The sequence below is a fragment of the Mustelus asterias genome, chromosome 1 (assembly GCF_964213995.1).
Source record: "Mustelus asterias chromosome 1, sMusAst1.hap1.1, whole genome shotgun sequence".
Taxonomy (NCBI): domain Eukaryota; kingdom Metazoa; phylum Chordata; class Chondrichthyes; order Carcharhiniformes; family Triakidae; genus Mustelus; species Mustelus asterias.
The window spans coordinates 110498521-110517992 of NC_135801.1; the positions used below are offsets into that span (position 1 = coordinate 110498521).

At 42.4% G+C, this 19472-nt stretch overlaps 1 protein-coding gene across 1 annotated transcript in view; it reads right to left on the minus strand.

Annotated features, from left to right (window-relative positions):
* Positions 1-392: 392 nt before the first annotated feature.
* Positions 393-19472, minus strand: part of LOC144496014 (gamma-aminobutyric acid receptor subunit gamma-1-like) — a 34170-nt gene continuing 15090 nt past the window's right edge. Inside the window, exons 4-6 of the mRNA XM_078216976.1 lie at positions 17565-17717; positions 12279-12484; positions 393-668 (exon numbers count right to left, since the gene is read on the minus strand). Coding sequence (XP_078073102.1) covers positions 393-668; positions 12279-12484; positions 17565-17717 — 635 coding nt within the window. The remainder of the gene's footprint in view (positions 669-12278; positions 12485-17564; positions 17718-19472) is intronic.

Sequence of the window (19472 nt, forward strand, 5' to 3'; positions counted from 1 at the left end):
CAGCTATCCGTTGAAACTGCCCAAGATGCAATGCGGATCACCTATCCATCAGCTGTCTGCCATATGACAAAAATGCAAGAGTTAAAATGAATATAAATGTGTGTATTTTTATCAAATGTTTATCTTGAAAAATATCATTATTTGAAAATGTGCATGACTCATGTATATGGCACAAGAATTCAAGGTAAGCTGCACATTTGGCAGTAAGTCAACTGATTCAAAGATAATGATAGAAAATGATTATTTTTCACATTATTCTTCTTTTGCTGAAGGTGTTAAGTAATATTGAACCATTGCATTTTTATGATTTCAACACAATCAAATGTTGTACAGGCTAAAATTCTACCACTGCAGATTTATTCTTCCTCTCCTTATGTCACTGAATGTATTTTTTATAGATAAAGATAAGCGATCCAATAAACGAGATTGAACAAACCGAATGCTGTGGGGAAGAATATTCGAGAGTAGGAATCAATTTTGGTAACCCGGATATGTATTCGGCCCTGCCTCCATGCACCTGTACGGCACTCCTCGAAACAGCAGAAGAAGCTGTTGCAGTCTTTCCCATCCAAACACTCGTAGCCATAATCACCACGTTCCTGCAGGTGTGTAATGTTGTTCACCTGAATTAATGTTGACCCTGGACGCACTTTAATGCCAGGCGATTTCTGCAAATACAGTGAAAAATCATGTTATTTTCCATTAGGATTTTAGTTCTGTAAGGTCAAAGTAACAGAGATTAGCAACTGTCTCAGAAATACAAATGGAAGAAAACCATGTGCATTTTTGAATTACAGATGTTGACGCAACTTGCAGCTTATCAAGCATCTGGCTAGACACTCCAATGACACTTCATCTAACACAAAAGGCGGCCATTTAGCACATTGTGGGCTGGATACACGTGCCCCCTGCACTCTCACACACCCATTGGGGGCACGTAAAACAGGTTAGGTAATCAATCCATCCTCACGGTTCTCTCTGTAATACACTAGGTAGGTGGCTGCAGATTTTGGCAACCACCCATCATATAGAGGCAATTAAAGAGCAATTAGGCTTGTTAGTAAGCCTATTAATTGGAATAATATGCTACCATGCCATAATATGACGGTCACGGACGGTTTGGTGGGAGTGGGCAGCCCACTTTTTTATGACCGACATGGTGGGAAGGAAACACCCCATCCAGGCGGTGTCCAGCGCATATCAGGGGCAACCATGAGATGCCATTCTCCCTCTGCACTGCCAGCCTGAGAGAACCCAGCTACCAACCCACTCTGCCCCTCCCTGGGCTGTAGGATACTCCCCACCCTAAAGCCCGGGAGTTACCTTGTCAGGACAATCGTAATACCCCCTACTGAGCTCTGGCACTGCCAGGAGTGATGAAATAGCCACTTCATCATGAATGAGTGGTGGAAGTTCCAGTGATAGCCAATTTAGCTTCTGTTAGCAGTCCAAGTATTTATCCACTTCCTTTTTAAACATTATTCCTGAATCGGTTTCCACCACCTTTTTATACAATATATTCCAGATCATAACAACTTGCTGAATAAAAAATATCATGGACACAGTTCTTCCATTTGCATTTTAAGTGTTCCTGCTAGCAGGAAACTCAGAGTGTTTTCCATTGCTGTTAGCAGCATCTTTCAGGTGAGATTCACCCACCTTTAGAATGTGAAAATATACACAGTACAAAACACACTGGCTAGCCCAGCTTTACAGAGATCGGGTCAACATTATTAAAGGGCACCCCAAACTCAGCATTCAGAGACAGGCCCCCCCTCCCCGCAACCATGGAGATGCTGATCCCCTGCTTACAAGGGGAGAACTACCGACTCCTCAGTACAGAGGGTCATCCTCCGCCCCACTCCTACAACATTATGCAGGCATGAGGGTAGCCTGACCACCCCCAACCACCAAGAGAAATGGGGCCCCTCAGGTTCCACCCCACTCAGGTCCCCCTTCAGGCTCTGCCATTTGTCAATACCAATCTTGCACTGCCACTTGGTACTGATACCCTGGCAGTGACACCAGACCTGGTGCCTTGAACTTCGAAAGAGGGGAAGGTGGTAAGTGCTTTGCCCATGTGCCCCTCTGTCACTAACTAGTTCCAGGGGGAGTTTCACCCAAGGGACCTGGAGGTTGGGTGGACTCAGGGTTGGCGGGGGGAGGTGTTGACTTCAGGACCAAGCCCTAGGATGCAGTCTCATGGCTGGACTGCCCCTTCGAGCCTGGGAAAAATGCGGATCACTCGTAGCACGGTGATCTCAAGCACCTTATTTAAGATGTCTGTGAAACCCTTTGAAGTGGTCTGGTCACTTTAATATCCATCTCGCGTGGACACCTGGGAGCCTTCAACATCACAGCATCACTCCATTCTGCAGAAGGGATTGCCCTTGCTCTTTCTCAGAAGCCCATGCATGAGAAGACCCCTTTGAAGTCCTCTGATTGACAGGAGATGTAACTTTCATTAGGGGGATTCCCTTTTGTAGCCTGAATGAATAGCAGGTGTAGCTGGGCCACTTTGAACTGATTTGATTGACAGCTCCACAACAGATCAGACAGTTCATTGTTGATACAATCCACTAAGCCTCAAGAACCTTCTCTCCAAAGATGTGTGGGTTAGGTTGATTGGCCGTGCTAAATTGCCCTTTAATGTCAGGGGGATTAGAAAGGTAAATATGTGGGGTTACGGGGATAGGGCCTGGATGGGATTGTTGTCGGTGCAGACTCGATGGGCTGAATGACCTCCTTCTGCACTGTAAGGATTCTATGATTCTATTCCACCAGACCTGCTTACTTAGTGCTATTCTTTTAACACTGCATTTTTTTTCGGTCTTTGAGCCTTCCTGGAAGACTCATTCAATTTCATGCTCTAGTACCTTTAATAAGCCTTTGACTGACAGGTTGCATCAACTGCACACCAGGTAGGAGCTTTATTTGTTCTTCTTCCCCTTCATGGATGAATGCATCTCAAATACATTCTTTTAGAAAAAAGGAAATGGAACCTGTTGCCTCACAGCTCCAGAGACCTGGGTTCAATTCCAGTTTCGGGTCACGGGTCTGTGTGGAGTTTGCACCTTCTCCCTGTGTCAGTGTGGGTTTCCTCCAGGTGCTCCGATTTCCTCCCACACTCCAAAGATGTGCAGGTTAGGTGTATTGGCTATGCTAAATTACCCCTTAGTGTCCATAGATCTGTAGGTTAGATGGATTAGTCATGGGAAATGTGTGGGATTACGGGGCTAGGGCAGGGGGGAGACCCTGGATAAGATATTCCGTCAGAGAGTCAGTGCAGACTCAATGGGCCAAGTTGCCTCTTTTGCGCACAGGGATTCTATGATTCTATGAACCTCTTGCCTGGTGTGTAATTAAGCCTCAGTTGGAATATTGTGTATGATTCAGAGCACAACACTTTATAAGTTTATTTATTAGTGTCACAAGTTGGCTTACATTAACACTGCAAAGAAGCTACTGTGAAAATCCCCGAGTCGCTGCATTCCGGTGCCTGTTCGGATATACTAAGGGAGAATTTAGCATGGCCAATGCATGTAACCAGCATGTCTTTCAGACTGTGGGAGAAAACTGGAGCACCCAGAGGAAAACTCACGCAGACACAAGCCGGGGATCGAATCCCGAGTCCCTGGCGCTGTGAGGAGGCAGTGCTAACCACTGTGCCACCGTGGTGCCCATAGGTCAGGAAAGAATATCAAGGACCTGGAAAGGGTGCAAAGGATGATACCAGAGGTGAATTATGTGGAGACATTGAAGAAGCTATGACCATGTTACTTAGGGCAAAGGAGTAAAGGAATTTAAGAAGAGACCGAATAGATCCTGTATTCAAAACAAAGGCAATGAAAGGCAGAGGGTTGAGGGTGGGATGTGGGGGCGGAGTTGCTGATTTAGTAAAGCAAGTAGGGAGAAACTTTCCTCTGGAAGTGGCTCAATAACCCAATGATTTAATATCATTGGAAAACCAAATGGAAGAGAAATGAGGTGAAACCACTTCACACAGCAGATTGTTAAGATCTGAAATCTGCATGATGGAATCAGATTCCATGATAACTTTCAAAAGGTGGCTGGACGTGTACTTGAAGAGGGCCAATTTGCACGGATATATGAAACAAGTTGAGGTATCAGGCTAAATCGGACAGCTCTTTTAAAGAAACTGCAGTCTTGACACATAAAATGGCCTCCTTTTGTGTTGTAAGATTTTATGATTTAATTATTTGAAAATTCATTAAATATGTTGCAGCTTTTTAAAAAAACAGTTAAAAGGAGTTATGATGGTTCATGGTGTTCAGGTTAATTTGATGAAACAATATCAGTCCTTACTGCGTGAGTTAACTCGGAAATCAGTGGATTAGTCCCCGCTTTCTGTTGCCTTTCCTTTGTTTTCATTTTTCACTGATGATTCTCTCTACATGCCACTATTTGTCCACATCAGAGGGGAGTCGGAATACTGGATCATATGGAATCCACAAGTAGGGGGCGATTCCAACAGCAAAAGACTCCAGCAGAGGCTGTTTCACCGGCTCTCTGCTGGACGCCACAGCCTCCGCGAGTCTCCAGCAGCCGGATTTCTGGTGCCGTCAACTCTGCTCCAGAAACCGGTGTGGATCTGAATAAATGATTTAAACGAGCATTTTAATGTATTAGAATATCATTAGCGGGCCTGGGACGGAGGTCTCCAGGCCCGCTAGTATCTCTCCCCGGCCCGCCAGGAGTGATTCACTCCAGCAATTTTACAATAGCTCGCCACTTGCGGAGAGCTCGTGGCCTGACCCTGCTGGAGTGAAGAGGGGTTATCGACGCTCCCCCAAAGGGTCGGACGCTGGGGGGAGGGAAATCGGGGGTGGGTGGGTTCGAGGCTGACCCGGGCATATTTCGGGGGTTAGTGATCGGGCCGTGGTGGGGTCGCACGGCTGGCGATGCGGGGTTGCGGGGCTGGCCAGCGATTGGGAGGCCGGCAGACGGGGGCCACTGCGCATGCGCTGATCTCGGCGCTGACAGATCAGTGTATGCGCAGTGGTTCACTCAGCGCAATGCTGCCGGCCTCTCCAGCGGGGATAGGCCCTGCCCCAGATTTATAATGATATTCATGTTAGTGCACTCTGCAGTGCACAGAGTGTGGGAGATGCATTTTGAAACTCCCGCTGAAAAAATCCAGCGGGATTTACTCCAATTTTTATGTGAATTCGACACTTTGAATTTTTTTTGGAATAATCGCCCTGCAGTGTTTCCTGAACTTCCAAGTAAATGATATGATTCAGGTCAACTATGCTTATAATGTCAATTTTGTATTTACTACATTTCTAACTAGTTATTGCACCAGCTATTTTTCAGTTCAGGATTAAAGGGGCTTCAGGGAGGTAAAAGCAAATGACAGCTTAATTGATGCTTAATGAAAAAATAATATATTTATATAATATCTTTCATGTCCTCAGAACCAATTAAGTCCATTTGAAGTTATATATTAAAGAAAGGCTACAGGTTCCTTCAAGAGCTGATCACATGATTAGATGGTGATATCATTAGGGTGTGTGCTTAGCTGCTGTTTTACTTTCAGCTTTGTATTCTGATGCAGTGCAAAGAACAGCTCTTCAATAAAACCTGTTGTGTGTTGTTTGAATCTACATGTGCAAATCAAGTCTTTTCTTTCTGTTAAAACCCACAACCTGTAATATAGTTAGGACATTACGATAGTGCCTATACCTCTGTAATGTAAGGAATAGACCATTAATTTGTACAAATTCCCACAAATGGCTTAACCCTAACATCAAACATGACAAAACGCCTTTGGCTAAACTCATTGGAAAATAAATATTAGTGAATACACTGAGAAGACTCCCCTGCTGCTTTTTGCCATGGGAATTTTTGTGCTCATCCTTGAGGATTCACAGGATCTTGGCTTAACATCTCATGAGAAAGGTGAGAAAGGACAACACGTCCATTAGTGCATCACTCCCTCAATATTATTGAAGTATCAGCCTAGAGTATTTATTAAACAACCCAAGTTGGCTTGCACTGCACCAGATTTTCAGTCATAAAGCAATTGCATAGTAGTGAGACAGTCAGCCTCCAATATGGGTAGGTCCTATTTCTATATTCGTGCAAGTCATGTTTAGGCCTGGTTTGCTCTCATGCAGCACCAAGTCCTGAAATTGGGATAAGATCGTACTCAATATCCAAGTCTTTGGAATAAGCCCACAAGTTTTTGACTCTGAGTTGAGAATGGCACTACAAATGCAAGGCTGGCAGCCAAGTACCATTTGCAATATTTTAGTAAAACTAGTTTTAGAGTTCTTTGCATCTGATGCTGTATGTTTTGTGTCTTCAGAATTACAAGACTAAGTGAAATGGCAGATAGAAGACGATAAGTATAAGGATTAAATGATTTCCTAATTATTTTGAAACTGAAAGCATTCACAACATTGTTATTAGGGACACTTAAATTCAAGTGCCAGAGGACACTAATTGCCACATCAGAAAGGAAACAGAAGGCTATGTCTGTGAATGTTATTGTGGAAGGTTTAGATTTCGCCTGTGCTAAAGACCCCATAATGTAGACGGTTCAACTTTAATGGTTCAGTTAATGATTCATGATTTGAAATGCTACAGAGAATAGAGAAGAATTGAAATATAGAACATGTATGACACATTTGGCCTATCATGTCTACTGGCTGAAAACCGCCAGAATTTTCACGCAGATAGAAAAGCTCTCTGTCTACATAAAAATGCCTTTAAAGGAACAAATTCAGAAGTCCTGCCCCCAAGCTCAGCCTCTGACATTTTGCAGGGGAAAAAGGTGAATGGGGGCAGGTTCTAAATAGCACATCCATAGTTCTCAGAGGCAGCTTCTCGTATAAATCTGTACCTGCCTCCACTCATGTGTGACTTTGGTGAGGTAGGTGTCAGAAACCAGAAATGTACAGATTATACCTGGTAAAAACAGGTCTGAATTTTGTGGATTTGTTTGGATAGCCAGAATATCCTTTTGGAGAGGTAAAATGGTTTATTATGCTTGGTTATGGTGCTGGGACACTTTTGGGACAGGTCAGGTGCCCTATGCATTGGTAAAAATAAACATGATTGTGTGTAAAAGACTCACTGAAATTGTCAGGCTGTCAAAGAACTGTCAAGGCTGTCAAAGTTTATTGGGACTCTCAAAGCTGTTTAGCAATTTTCCATTACTGAGTTTTAATTTTTTTGTAAATGTAGAATTTTTTAAAAAGCAGTGCTGATATTTCATTCTCTCTGTTGACACAAGGCTGAGGGTTATCCTTATAGGATGTGCGCTGTATGACTAAGTTTACAACCTAACACTATTACAGTGGAGTGCCTATTAACTGAGCAAGCTGTCAGTAAATTTATAGAATAGAGATACTTGGTTTCACAAGAGATTAGTTGAAGGAATTTCAATGTATTGAATATTTTTTTAATCAGTGAGTTTTTTAAATGGTGTCTCATCAACATATACAAAACTTTATTTTAAGTCACTCTAATTCTTGAAAGTTGGTGAATGTCTATTTGTGGTGTAACAGTTACTAGAGACAGGTTGTGTGGCTGGATTAAGACATCAAAAGATAGAGGTGTTAGGCTCTTTGAGATATGTTGGTGGGTTTGAGGCTCAAGTCAATAGATTGGATCTAACATTTTTAGATAAGTTAAGAGTGTGTTTGAATATCAAAGGGAAGTCAGAGGTGAGAAGAGACATATTGGGCAGTATCCTGAGCCCGCATTCGCCATCTGCGAGGTTGCTGGCTAGGGCTCAAGATCTGGAAGTCACAGTTCTAGTGGCGAGAATGCAATTTCAGATCTTCCCCCCCTTTGCCGGTGATGAAATCAGGTTCATGCCCATAACAGCCATGAACCTGCTTTACCTACAATCGCTACTAGACATTTTAATATTATGAACCCACGCCTTGCCAGATATTGACAACCGCCCCCCACATCTTCAAACAGCACCAACGCCACATCACATCAGCGTGAATTACAACAGGTTCACACAGACTTGGACCTGTCGTGGGGGTCTGAAGTGGGGCATAAAGGTAAGTATAGCCCCCAGAGGATAGAGACATGCCAGGCAGTGGCCTGGCACTGCCCCTTGGCATAGGTAGGCACTGCCAGGTTAGCAGCATGCCCATATCAACCTGTGCCAAGGGGAAGGCCCCCTTCAGATTTGGTTGTGGGCTGGGAGCAGACAGAGTAAGAGTTTTAACAACACCAGGTTAAAGTCCAACAGGTTTATTTGGTAGCAAATGCCTTTAGCTTTCGGAGCGTTGCTCCTTCGTCAGATGGAGTGGAAATCTGCTCTCACGCAGGGCACAGAGACACAAAATCAAGTTACAGAATACTGATTAGAATGCGGATCTCTACAGCCAACCAGGTCTTAAAGAAACCTGTTGGACTTTAACCTGGTGTTGTTAAAACTCTTACTGTATTTACCCCAGTCCAATGCCGGCATCTCCACAGCAGACAGAGTAGCAGGGCATGCCCAGTGGTGACCATGGGGGGAGTTGGGGATGGGGTGGGAGGGAAGCTGCCAGCTCTGTCAATAGGGAGAGGGGGAGGAAGGGGGAAATTGCAGTTTTGTACTGGCTTCAATTTCACTCGTGGAAGTTCAACATTTTCTGCTGCAGCCAAGAACTCATAAACAATGAACTCTTTTTTTGAACCTTTCAGCATTCAACTTTAATTTGACTAAGAAAGTAACTACCTACAGCATAATTTGTAAATTTTTATAGATGTGTGTGATGCAAAGGGATCACTGGCTTACTTTTTAAAATATATTTATATAGTTACCGGTGTGGGTTTTTAACTCAATAAAAAATAACCTCTTTTTAATTTAAAACAAAGAAAGCTTTCCAGACTTGTTTTGTTGCAATCCACATGTAAATGTTTAAGCACAGACATGGGGTAATACCTTCATCCTTCTAAATTCACAAACAAAAATTGTATCAGACTTGGAGTGATCTGATAGGGTGTCATTGTGACCCCTTCTCACATGGCCATAACCATTCACAAAACAGCTTTTGAGTTTAGCCTGATTCATCAGACAAAGAAGCGGAAGTAGGCCATTTGGCCCATCGAGTCTGCTCTGCCATTCAATGAGATCATGACTGATTTGAAATGGTAATCCTCAACTCCACTTTCCCGTCTTATCCCCATAACCCTTGATTCCCTTACTGATTAAAAACCCGTCTATCTCAGCCTTGAACATACTTAATGACCGAGCCCCTACAGCTCTCTGCAGAATTCCACAGATTCAGTACCCTCTGAGAGAAGAAAGTCCTCCTCACCTCTGTGTTAAATGGGTGACCCCTTACTCTGAGATCATGCCCTCTGGTCCTAGACCCTCCCACACTTACCCTGTCAAGCCCCCGGAGAATCCCAAATGCCGCAATAAGGTCATCCCTCATTCTTCTATACTCCAACGAGTACAGGCCCAACCTACTCAATTTCTCCTCTTAAGAATATCACTCCATCCCTGGGATCAACTTAGTGAACTTTCTCTGGACTGCCTCCAATGCCAGTATATCTTTCCTTAGGTAAGGGGACCAAAACTGTTCACAATATTCCAGGTGTGGTCTAACTACTGCTTTGAGTAGTTTTAGCAAGGCTTCCCTATTTTTATATTCCATTCCCTTTGAAATAAAGGCCAACATTTAATTTGCCTTTCCTATCACCTGCTGAACTTGCGTGCTTGTTTTTGTGATTTATGCATTAGGACGCCCAAATTCCTCAGTGCTGCAGCTTTCTGCAGTCTTTCTCCATTTAAATATTCAGCTGCTTATTCTTCCTAATATAGTGGGTAACTTCATATTTTCCTACATTATATTCCAACTGTCAAGTTTTTACCCACTCAACCAACCTGTATATAATCCCCTCTGTAGACTATTTGATGTTACTTGCAAATATTGTTCATTCTTTCAATTGTATTAATCTATTACTTTTTATGTAACTTGTAGAGTTGACCGAGGAGAACCAGGGGATGTAGTTTAATTAGATATTCAGAAGGCTTTTGGCAAGGTCTCACATAGCAGATTACTATGTAAAGTTAAAGCACATGGGATTGCCGGTAATGTCTTGAGATGGATAGAAAGCTAGCGAGCAGATAGGAAGCAAAGAGTTAGCATAAATGGGTCTTTTTCTGTTTGGCAATCAGTGACTAGTGGAGTTCCACAGGGATCTGTGCCAGGACCTCAACTGTTCACATTATATATTCACAATTTGGATGAGGGAACTGAATGTGTTATCTCCAAATTTGCAGATGATACAAAATTGTGTGGGTGGGTGAGCTGTGAGGAGGTTGCAGAGATGCTTCAGCATGACTTGGACAGGCTGAGCGTGTGGGCATATACATGGCAGATGCAGTATAATGTGGTTAAATGTGAGGTTATCCACATTAGTAATAAAATTAGGAAGACAGATTATTACTTGAGTGGGTGTAAATTGAGAGAGGTGGATACTCAACGGGACCTTGGTGTCCTTGTGCATCAGTCGCTGAAAGTAAGCGCGCGGGTATAGCAAGCCGTAAAGAAAGCAAATGGTATGTTGGCTTTGATGGCGAGAGGATTTGAGTATAGGGATAGGGATGTTGCTGCAATTGTATAAGGTCTTTGTGAGGCCACACCTGGAGTATTGTATGCAGTTTTAGTGTCCCTATCTGAGGAAGGACGTTCTTGCTATAGAGGGAGTGCAGCGAATGTTCACCAGGCTGATTCCTGGGATGGCAGGTATGTAATATAGAGAGAGACTAAATTGGTTTGGATTATACTCATTGGAGTTTAGGAGAGTGAGAGGGGATCTCACAGAAACGTATAAAATTCTGACAAGGTTAGACAGGGTAGATTCGGAAAGAATGTTGCCAATGGTGGGAGAGTCCAGAAAAAGGGGTCACAGTTTGAGGACAAGGGGTAAACCTTTTAGGACTGAGGCTAGGAGAAATTTCATCACCCGGAGAGCGGTGAATGTGTGGAATTCACTACTACAAAATATAGTTGAGGCCAAAACATTGTGTGATTTCAAAAAGAAATTAGATATAGCTCTAGGGACTAAAGGGATCAAGGATATGGTGGGGGGTTGGGGGAGGATGGATCAGGATATTGAATTTGATGACTAGCTATGGTCAAAATGAATGGCAATGCAAGCTTAAAGGGCTGAATGGCCTCCTTCTTCTTCTAATTTCTATTATGCTATATTCATGCATTATCAATTATAATATAATTTTTTTTCTCACCTTCCTTTTCAATTTAACATCAACATGAAACAACACTCATCAAATGGCACATCAGTCCACATTTGACCACAATAACGTACACAAAAATCTCAGTGATGAAGCTGACAGGTATAGTGCAATAGATTGTTCATATTGTACAAAATCCCTTTGCCTCCTATCTTATGGGAAGTTTTCAAATATGCCATTAAACTTGACCTCCCTTTTCTGGGTGGATGCAAAAGATCCCATGGCATTATCCAAAGAACAGCTGGGTATTCTGATGTCTTCGATATCATCTATCACTCGAGTAATGAATTGGTGGACAACTCAACCACATTATCCTAAAATGCTCTTTCAACAATGAAAATATACTTTGCAATTATATTACAACACAACATAATGTTTTGCTGACAATGTTTCTGAAAGGATGGACATCAGTGTCATGAAATTACTGCATGATGATTACCATCTGAAATGTCTGTGTCAGCTACTACAACAGACATTAATCCACTTCAGGTTATTCAAAAGAACGTGCATTCATCAAAGCATCACAGCCAATAGAAAACTTAAGACGGCAGCCAAATTTACTGACAGCAAGGAAAAATAATAAGATTCAATGACTAGATAATCTGATTTAATGGTGCTACTTGAGGGATAGACGTCATCCAGGAAACCAGGACTGATCTTTGGATTATGCCATAAGATCTTTTGCATCTACCCGGAAAGGCGGTGAGGTCCTTGGTTTGATGGTTTGGTTCGAAATCTCCAGTAAGATAGGACGCAATGGAATTTTGTACAAACATGTCAGCTCTTTGCTTATATTTCCACAGGGTGCGATTTTCCAGCCACACCCACCCCAAAACCGGAAAATCCCACCCAAGGTCATTTGCATGGTCCGCCCTTTGCCCACTATAATTCCCATTGCGGGTGGGACAGGAAAATTCCCCCACAGTGTCATTTCAAGACTCAAGTATATTCTAAAATTCGAAGTACTTTACTTAGAAAGAAAATGTGATATTTTACTGAAAGTCAACGATCATAGAAGCTTTCCTGAAAAGAAACTTACAGTGGGTTTGGATTTCTGCTTCTTTTTTTTGCTGTTATTTCTGTTGCTGACAAAATAATGCAGGGTCCCATACTCCATGAGGGCAGCGAAGACAAAAAGGAAACAGACAGACACAAAGAGATCCATGGCAGTTATGTAGGACACCTTTGGCAGCGATTTCCTGGAAATTGTACTTAGCGTCGTCATAGTTAGAACTGTTGTAATACCTGGTAAACATGGAAATCATCATAAATTCCATGGCATATGTGAGACTTTGCCTACACTTCGCAAAATTAGTGATGCACAGAAAACAAAATCCATTCAGTGTCTTTCATTTTTCTTTCTCAGTTGTCTCAAAGATCATTGCTGCATGTTATTTGTTAAAGGACACCTTCCTCCAGTTAATGATGGGAAAGCCAAGGATCTGAACTTCTCCAAGGCTGCTTTCATTGGCATTGCAATGGGAAGTAGCTTCAGAAATAAATGAACTAGAAAGAGTTGGTTTTCTCTACTGCACTCCCTCAATACATTCCCATTAAAAAGGTTGCCAGAGAACTGACAAAACTCAGCTCATCAAGACAATAAATTGAAGCATCAGGCATTGCCAATGTTCAAAACTTAAGATCATGAGGTCAGAATGTCAGGGCTTCTATACTCAAATTTACGAGCTTATGACTCAATTTGTAAAAGTGTTTAACCAATGTTAAAATTGTCTGTGATTGCAGTTCAGGCATCTGGCTGATGCAGCAGGTTTTAAAGTAAAGTCTAAAACTAGAGGGCATAGGTTTAAGGTGAGAGGGGAGAGATACAAAAGGGTCCAGAGGGGCAATTTTTTCACACAGAGGGTAGTGAGTGTCTGGAACAAGCTGCCAGAGGTAGTAGTAGAGGCAGGTACAATTTTGTCTTTTAAAAAGCATTTAGACAGTTACATGGGTAAGATGGGTATAGAGGGATATGGGCCAAATGTGGGCAATTGGGACTAGCTTAGGGGTTTAAAAAAAAAGGGCGGCATGGACAAGTTGGGCCGAAGGGCCTGTTTCCATGCTGTAAACCTCTATGACTCTATAAAGAAAAGTGCAGGATTTCCTGCCCATTCACATTTTTATTTGGTGGGTCTGAAGTGAACAATACCTCAAGGATGTGTTTTGCAAATCCCCTATTTTATTACTTTATTTTCTAACCCCTTATTTTTTGCTGCCTGGACGTATTGGCATAGGCAGATATGTTATAAGAAGATGAAAGTAGTTCAGGTGATAATTCATCCGTTTCTGTTTATAAAACTCAGACACAAGTGTTTTTCCCTTGGAGTGGCAAAATGTCTTCAGTCAACCGCTCAGGGATACAATGGACAGGATGTAGCAAGTAAGGGAGACAGTTGATGAAAAACTGTCTACTTTTCCAGCAGTTTGGAGACTACTGGCCGCCCTACACTCTGCTAGATCTCCAAGTTTGCTCTAGCGATACTCCACCACCAATCCTGCAGCTCTTCCCAATGGAGGTTGGGTGCTTGCCTAAAAGATAGGTACCAAGGTTAAGGCACAGCTTTATGTCAGGCAGATGTCTTGTTCTAGCAGGTGTACATCCCAATACTGTATTGAAAATATTAGGTAGATTTTAAATGATCTAGTATAGCAACAAAAACAGTCACAACAATTTGCATTTATATGTCAGCTTTTAACACAGAAAAAAATCCCAAGCTGCTTCACAGAGACATAACAGAAAAACACGCATATAACCAAAGAAGGAGACTATAAGAGTTGGAAGAAAAACCATGGCCAAAGAAGTAGGTTTTAATAAAGGATCTACAGGGGGAATGGGATGCAGAAAGATTTACCGATAGAATTGCTGAGCATTGAGGGCCTAAACAACTCAAGACCCGGCTGCCAAAGGTGAGCTGATGAATGTACACGATGTCAGGGTTGGGAAAAAAACAGTTTGACAGCTGCCACAGAAAGAGAAAGTGAGGTGACTGAGAGAATTAAACATAATGATAAGAATTTTAAATAAGCAAGCAAAACTTAATGCACAATAGGAATATGGGAAGGTGTGTTTTCAGGTAACATGAAGTCTCTGGAATGTGGAGAATGGATGCAGGTCAGAAAATCTTTTGAGCAGTTGAGCAAAGAGATGATAAAGGCATCAGTGAAGATTTTAGCTCCAGGTGGGCTGAAGTGAGAACTGAAGTGAGTGATGTTATGGAGGTGAAAGTAAACAGGCTTAGAAAGGGAGAAGATCAGGAGTTTAGCTTAGAGTCACTTCGGAGGCCAGGATGGCAAATAGTCTGTTTCAGCATGGAGGGAGGAATAAGATTCATGGAGGAGATTGAAGACAATAGGTCGATCCTGCCGGCAGGATCTTCTGGTCCCGCTGAAGGCGACGCCCCATGGGCGGGTACTACCGCGGCACAGCTGGCGAGCAATGCCACTGACTTTGGTGGGAACGTGAGATCCAGCTGGCAGCCAATGGTGAACCCTCTGGGGGATGTTGGCGGGGTGGGGGGGATCAGAAAATCCGAGCCAATGTATTTTGCCTTTCAAACCTTAACAGAAAGAAACTGTGGTTCATTCAAAAATGTCAGGCATGCTGTCTGACAGCACAGAAGCTGCAGAAGGTTCAAGAGAGCACAGGGAGAGATAAAGTTGGGTGTGATCAGTTATCTGAGGTAGTAAATTTCATTTGAACATCTAAAAACATTCAAGCATTCAATCATTATTTAAGAATGGTTAAGACACAAAAGCAAGAATATATGTTAAAACACTACTACTGCCAAGAAAACCCAATTCAAATTGATTTTCTTCTACTGTATTCACCAGAACTTTGATTTTCACTGCAGCTTTTATCAAAATAAATGATGAGATTGAGCACAGGTTAGGAGTAGCAAATGAAAGTACAGGTACTGGAGTATATGCCTGCTGCCAGAGGAAGTCTTCCTTGGAGCTCCTTACCCTGGGATTTGGGAGCTCCTAAGGCCTGTGTGACAACAACTTAGGTGATTGTGTCCGATTTGGGGTCGTACTTACTTTTGTTTCTAACTTTGATCCAAGCAAAAGGAAATTTTCAAGATGGTCAAATACCTCTAAGCAGCCATCGTGAGAGGAATGTGCCCAGTTATCCAGCGGCAGCATACTTTCTTGCATTTAGCACTTTTTGTAAACCTTTAATCTCCAATGTTTAAAATTTATAATGCTGCTTTTGTTCAGGTTTGAGTCATGTACCAATTTGTCTAAAACTGAGAGACTGCCTCCTTAAATTGGCCTTAAAATATGAACTGATGATGGGGTAGCTACAGTCATGCTTCAAATCCTGAAAAATTGGCGAAGTGAAACTATCGTATCAACATCATGATAAGCAGTATGAGTAAATGTCTTCTCAAAGTGCTTTCCCTTTAAGGTCCAGATTAAGTAGAATAACTTCTGTTATTGTGTCCTGTTGGAGAAACAAATTCTCAATGGCAAATTAGGGGGAGCCTTATGGTCCAGCGATAGTGTCACGATGTCTGGGCCAGAAAGCTCTGGGTTCAAGTCCTGCGCTAAGACATGTTGACACAGAAAGAGTGTTCACAACATGTTTAAACAGGCTGATAATCAGTTCAGGAATCCTTCCATCTTCTCCCCACTATTCACCAAAAGAGAAAAATGCGTATGTAAAGATATGCCACAAAAAAGGTAGATTATTGAACATTAAGGTGATCCCATTAATGATAGGGATATGCATACCTTGTACATGCACTAATTAGTTATATCTTCCTTCTCACATTGCATATTCAACAATTAACTAATCACTGCTTTTAAAAATTACAGCTACACTCCAAGGCAAACATAAATGAGCAACAAAACAGTTTTATCAATCTCAGCACCTGGTTGCGTTTCAGATGACTTCCCAAATAACCTATGCCCTACATTACTACAATATAATTATTGTTCAAACAGCTTTATTTGGAGATGGTGCAGTGAAGGTTCATCAGACTGATTCCTGGAATGGCAGGATTTCCATATGAGGATAGATTGGGTCAACTGGGCCTATCCACTGGAATTTAGAAGAGTGAAAGTGGATCTCATTGAAGCATATAAAATACTGAGAGTTGGACAGACTGGATGCAGGGGTGTTGTTTCCTCTGGCTGAGGGGGTCTAGAACAAAGGGTCACAGCCTCAGGATGCAGGGTAGGCCTGTTAAGATTTAGATGAGGAGAAATTTCTCAATCAAAAGGATAGTGAAACTGTGGAATTGTCCACCACAGAAGGCTGTGGAGGCCAAGTCACTGAATATATTTAAGAAGAAAATAGACAGATTTCTAGACTCTAAAAGAGTCAAAAGGTATGGGGAGAGTGCAGGAGTATCGCATTGTGATACAGGTTCAGCCATGATCATATTGAATGGTGGAGAAGGCTGAAATGGCCGAATGGCCTACTCTTATTTTCTATCTTTCTATGATTAAAAAGCCTTTGAAAATAGATAGAGGGATTTCAGTGAGTGATGACCTGGACACATTGACTGCAATGCAGACAGCACAAACTTCCTGTTGCCCACTTATTTAAATGATTTGTGAGTGCAGCTAACACTCATTGCGCTGCCCATTGGTTGGGTGCAGCAGCAGGATCCAATATAGTCAGTGGAATGCATCATTTAAAGCTAGCCTGCACTGGTTAAAATAGGGGGCGGGGGGGGGGGGGGGGGGGGGGTGGGTGGGGGGTGAGGGTGAGGAAATGACAGGAGGTGTACTGTGTCTGAAACAGGAGCTGGGAGTCATGGTTGAAGAGAATGTAACCTTGGAAAGAATGAGAAATAACACAAGGGAACGAGGGAGCCCCATCGTTATTGGACGCTGTACTGGAGGTTTGGTGAAGGAGGGGATAGGGTCTGGGTGGGATTGTGGTTGGTGCAGATTCGATGGGCTGAATGACCTCCTTTTGCACTGAAGGGATTCTATGGACTCTAAGGAGGTGGGAAGGAAGAGAGATGTTCTGTATCAGCAGGGAAGAAGGCCCTCCAGACATAGTCAAAAATTGAACGGTAGGATTAGACAGCCATGGAGCTGTTAAACATTAGTTGGCTTCTTGAGCCACTTGCTCTGCACTTTGTGTTTTTCAACAGAACAAACATAGTGACCTGCAAATGCCATTTTAGAGTCTAAGGGAAATCATAGTGCCCCAAAACAGGCAAAAATGAACTTAATTTCTTGTCCTTGTCTCTTAAACTGTATTCATTTCTTATGAATGTCCATTTTAACAAAATAATTTATATACATAGTTCCTTCACAAATAGTTCAATGTTTTGACCCTAAACCTCTGTTTGGAATCAAGTTGTACCTAATGATGTTCTCGCTGGTACAGCTTCTTTATTGATCCAGAATGACACCCATGACAGGACCACAGTAAGTGAGCAAGGTATGTAGGTCTGAATAGTGAAGTATCCCATCCTTCTGCTTAGATCAAAGAATATTGTCATTATGACATAATCTCCTGTAAAGAGAAAAATTAAGTCACAGTTTAGTTAACTTGAATAAGTGTTTTTGAGGATGTCAATAAACAGGAATTAGTTTACCAAATATTTTCTTAATCATATTTTCAATAGAATTGATTGCACCTTATTTGATTACATTATAAAGCGTATTTGCAATTATTCAGAATATAATGATGTTGTTAGGTGACCTTCTATGTGAGCAGGAAGGTCAGGGGTTTTGTTTTTAAGCTGTAGCAACTAACTAATGCACTGATGTTCTAACATAGTGCTAAAATGGGACTATCGTAATAAGATATATTGGTGTCTCAGTAGAAATAATGGGGCTGAAAAACTGTGGCCCATTTGGTGCATTCTTGTGTCAAGTTCGACAGCCAGTCATTAGGCCAAGGCCCAGTTACACTAGGCCTTCTACAAAAGGTAAGGCCTCTGGTAGCCACATAAAGGGGATGAAACTGGGGACTGAAAGCCAAGAGTTCCAATCTCCCAAGTTCTGAGAGGAATTCTGTGTAGAATCAGCAGCCCTTCATTGAGTGTATTTGAGCATTAAACATCAGTACTCTGTTTCACCTGCGGGTGCCAGACACAACATGAAAATCAGTAGTGGGTGCACACAGGTATAAGCACCACAGGCATTCACTCAGGACCTTGGGTGCTGACTCCATCAGATGACTGGGAGTTTTACAGACTCTCAAATAGCTATTGGCAGCTGTTTTGCCCAGTGAAAACAGGAATTACAGTAAGATGAATGGTGACATGGTTACCACAGCTACACTTGACAAGTAATCATTTTACATGAACATGCATATTACAGTCAAATATTTAAACAACGAAGGTAGAATTAAATGTAATCATTGAATACTGAAGTACGATCTCTTTGTGCTGTACCATTAACTGAATGAGTCGTGCCCTGGTTCGAACCACCAAAATGCAAGGCCTCGCATTTATCTAAATTAAACTCCATCTGTCATTCATCAGCCCACTGGCCCAATTGATCAAGCTTCAGTTGCAATCCTAGGTGATCTTCTTCACTGTCCATTATGCTACCAATCTTGGTGGAGACTGTGCCTAGGATGCACTACCCAATTCTCACAAAGAGGCTCTCAATGACCAGTGAGATGTAATGGTGAGCAACCACTTGAGAGATGCCAAGCTCCACAGCAGATTCAGAGTTGAAGAAGTTCAAGACCACAGTGACTTTGATGGATATTGGCAGGACATGGAGAGCAGTGCTGCAAAGTGTGACATCTTCTACTATGAAGACATAAACCTCAGTGACCATCTGCCTGGATAGGCACAGTCTCCTGTCCCACTGGTTCTCTGACATGCCCAAGTGGCTTCATCTTTGATGGTGCACCAGGTATGATTTCAATTGCCTTCCAACCCTCATATGCAATCCCATCACCAGCTGTTGCCTTACACGCTCAGCTACAGCTCAGCTACACACACCATCGTTTCTGGCACACTAATGCCCACCTTTTATGCCATAGCGATGCTAGGAAGGTCACAACCTCCTCCATTGCCAAGTGAGCACAAACCACACTCCCTGCAACTTCTACACACCAGTAACATATATGTGCCAATGGCTTAGTGTCCCTTTCAGCTTCCTTAGTTTATCTTTAATTTATTTTTTCACAGGATGTGGGCATCACCTGCCAGATCAGTATTTGTTACCTACCCTTAATTGCTCTTGAAAAGGTGGTGGTGAGCCACTTTCGTGAAGCGTGGCTGCCCATATGGTATGGGTACACCCACAA